At 40.8% G+C, this 3,774-nt stretch overlaps 1 protein-coding gene across 3 annotated transcripts in view; it reads left to right on the forward strand.

Moving 5' to 3' along the window:
- The window catches only part of NUP98 (nucleoporin 98kDa), a 138,599-nt gene that overhangs the window by 117,192 nt on the left and 17,633 nt on the right, over positions 1 to 3,774 (forward strand). For all 3 annotated transcript variants that reach the window (XM_011956754.1, XM_011956756.1, XM_011956755.1), the window contains exons 27-28: positions 645 to 788; positions 2,577 to 2,719. In XM_011956754.1, coding sequence (XP_011812144.1) covers positions 645 to 788; positions 2,577 to 2,719 — 287 coding nt within the window. The remainder of the gene's footprint in view (positions 1 to 644; positions 789 to 2,576; positions 2,720 to 3,774) is intronic.

Genomic DNA, 3,774 nt, shown 5'->3' on the forward strand with positions numbered 1-3,774 from the left:
GCTAGTTTTTTGTATTTTTAGTAGAGATGGGGTTTCACCGTGTTAGCCAGGATGGTCTCGATCTCCTGACCTCGTGATCCGCCCGTCTCGGCTTCCCAAAGTGCTGGGATTACAGGCTTGAGCCACCGCGCCCGGCCCGATATATTATTATCTTAAAGTATTATAAATTAAATTTTCGGAAATAAAAATGTAACTGGTCAGAATTCATGCTCATTTTAAAGCTTTATACATTGACAACCATAGACAGTGAGAAGATTTCCTCTCTGTCTCAATGGCTCTCATCTCAAATTATTTGAGTACTGATTGATTATTTGTTTAAATCCTGGGGCCAGGCACGGTGGCTGATTCCTGTAATCACAGTGCTTTGGGAGGCTGAGGAAGGAGGATTGCTCGAAACCAGGAATTCAAGGCCAGCCTGGGCCACATAGTGCAACTGTGTATCAATCGATCGATCATTGGTCAATAAAAATAAGTAAATAATCAGTATTCCCTCTCACTTCCTGAGATTTTATTATATTTGTATATTTTATATCTGAATCATTTAAAATGTTCCTTGAATAAGTGAATATTCACTTCAGTGTTATTGCACACACAGGTAATGACAAGGTAGAATATAGCCGTGGTAATGATTTTGTTTCCCACAGGTGTGGCAGCTCTCAGAAAAGAAGCAAATAAATGTGTGCTCCCAATTGGATTGGAAACGCTCCCTGGCTATCCATCTTTGGTATTTACTTCCACCAACAGCCTCCATTTCTAGGGCGCTCAGCATGTATGAAGAAGCATTTCAGGTATATGTGGCCAATGGAGCCAAGCAAAAATCTTGTTGGGTGTTATGTTTTTGCCAGGGAAATCCTGCAGAGAAAAAAAACCCTATCAGATTACATTTCATAATACTTGTAAGTAACTGCCTTTTTTTAAAGTATTGTAAAATTGAAGTGGAGCCAGGAAATATGATGAGAAACTATCCTTTACTCCTTCCTCTGGACAAGGCTACTTCCCCAAGTGTCTGTTTTTATTTTATTTAATATCATGAGATTCCACAGTTGACTCTCTCACTGCTGGTTTCCTGCCTCTAAATCAGAAGGTTCTTCTTCATTTCTGATGCTGTCTTATTTCTTTGGGAATTCCCTGTTACACAGCCTGACCTCAGATTTGGTTTATCTTCAAACTTAGTTCTGAAATTTGCCTCTAAATATAATATTTTATATTCCTTGTGAGTTTTGAGGTTAAAAGTATTGTTACTTGAGTATCTTAAGAAATGTGGCAAGATAAGTATGGGGGTTAGTGATAGCTACTTGAAATCTTTACCAGTCCATCGAAGACAAATGAAATTCATCATTGACCAAAAAATGTTTAAAATCCCTGATATTAAACATTTTTAATGTTTAAAATCTTTTGGGTTGTCTATTCACTTTTCTTTTGAGATGTAGTCTCACTGTGTAGCCCAGGCTGGAGTGCAATGGCACGATCTCGGCTCGCTGCCATCTCTGCCTCACGGGTTCAAGCGATTCTCCTGCCTCAGCCTCCTGAGAAACTGGAACTGCAGGCATGTGCCACTATGCCTGGCTAATTTTTTGTATTTGTAGTAGAGGTGGGGTTTCACCATGTTAGCCAGGATGGTCTTGATCTCCTGACCTCGTGATCTGCCTGCCTCGACCTCCCGAAGTGCTGGGATTACAGGTGTGAGCCACTGTGCCTAGCTTTTTTTTTTTTTTGTAATCGAGATCGGATCTCACTCTGTCACCCAAAACTTGAGTGAAGTGTGGTGTGGCAGTTACAGCTCACTGCAGCCTGACCTCCTGGACTCTGGACTCAGGTGACCCCTCCTGCCTCAGCCTTCTGTGTAGCTGGGACTACAGGTGCATGCCACCATACCTGGCTACTTTAAAAAAAATTTTTTTTTGTTATCTTTTTATGTCAGATGGGTAATATGCCAGTGTCATCACAAGGTTTGAGGGTGGCACATCTCACACATGCATGCATGAACACCCAATCATGCTTATGAACTACAAAAAAATACAATTTTATTTTTTTATTTGTAGAGATGGGGTCTTGCTATGTTGCCCTGGCAGGTCTTGAACTACTTGGCTCAAGCAGTCCTTCCACTTTCAAAGTGCTGGGATTATAGGCTCAAGCCACTGCATATGGCTGTCTTTGCATGCTTAATACAGGTGTCTTAAGTATTTAAAACATAATGGCATCTAGGGCAGGTGCAGTCATTCACACCTCTAATCCTAGCACTTTGGGAGGCCAAAGCAGGCGTATCACCTGAGGTCAGGAGTTCCAGACCAGCCTGGCCGACTTGGCAAAACATTGTCACTACTAAAAATACAAAACTTAGCCAGGTATGGTGGTATGCAGCTGTAATCCCAGCTACTCGGGAGGCTGAGGCAGGAGAATTGCTTGAACCTGGGAAGCGGAGGTTGCAGTGAGCCGAGATTGCCCCACTGCACTCGAGCCTGGGTGACAAAGTGAGACTCCACCTCAAGAAAAAAGAGAAAAAAAAAAGAAACATGATGGCATCTAGTAAAACTGATTAGGAGCTAATGTATTGTTTTATCAAATTATTCCTTCAGAATACCTCTGACAGCGACAGATACGCCTGCTCCCCACTTCCTTCATATCTGGAGGGTTCTGGCTGTGTGATAGCAGAGGAGCAAAACTCACAGGCACAACTTCGAGATGTCTGCTTTCACCTTCTAAAACTCTACAGTGACAGGTAAACCAGAGCCAGACTTTATTGTCACTTGAGTGCTCCATGAGCCCCAAGGGAGTCCTTTGCTGTGTCCTTTCCCTTTTATATGCCCCCAAATTACTGTAAGTCCATATAAACTACCAAATATGACTTAATAGTAGTTGAATGGAAGCAGCATTAGAACTAGAATTAGAAGTCTAAAAATTATTTTAATCAACTTTAATGAGTATAGTTTACATATAGTAAAGTATGCAGTGTGATAAGTTTTATAATGATTATTGCATTGTAAGTAGCATCACAGCTAAACTGGTATTTCCACTGCCATTGAAAAACAACTGTGTGCCCCTTTGCATTCCGTCAGATACTTATTGACTAGTTTTTTGTTACTATAAATTAGTTTTGCTGGTCTAGAATTTTATGTGGAGATCATACTGTATGTTTCTTGTGCCTAGCTTTTTTGATTCTGCATAATAATTTTGAGATTTTTTTTCATGTTTATATGTATCAAAAGTTAGTTTGGGGTGTTTTCGGTGGGGAATACATGATTTATATATCCATTTGTTGATGGACAGTTAGGTTTTCTTATTTTGGGCCATTATTGGTAAATCTGCTATGAACATACCCAGAAGTGATTGTATCATTTTATATTCCCACGAATAATGTGTAATATCTCTAGTTGCTCCAAATACTCTTTAAAATTTGGTATTATTAGTTTAAATTTTACCATTTTATTGGACATGTAGTATCTTGGTTTGTGTGTGTATATGTGTATCTATCTGTGTGTACATGTTTATTAAAAAATGCAGGTGGCCAGATGCAGAGGCTCACGCCTGTAATCCCAGCACTTTTGGAGACCGAGGTGGGCGGGTCATGAGGTCAGGAGATTGAGACCATCCTGGCTGACACACTGAAACCCTGTCTTTACTAAAAATACCAAAAAATTAGCTGGGTGTGGTGGCGGGCACCTGTAGTCCCAGCTACCCTGGAGGCCGAGGCGGGCAGATCACAAGGTCAGGAGATTGAGATCATCTTGGCTGACACACTGAAACCCTGTCTCTACTAAAAATACAAAAATTAGC

The sequence above is a fragment of the Colobus angolensis genome, unplaced genomic scaffold (assembly GCF_000951035.1).
Source record: "Colobus angolensis palliatus isolate OR3802 unplaced genomic scaffold, Cang.pa_1.0 Scaffold424, whole genome shotgun sequence".
NCBI lineage: Eukaryota > Metazoa > Chordata > Mammalia > Primates > Cercopithecidae > Colobus > Colobus angolensis.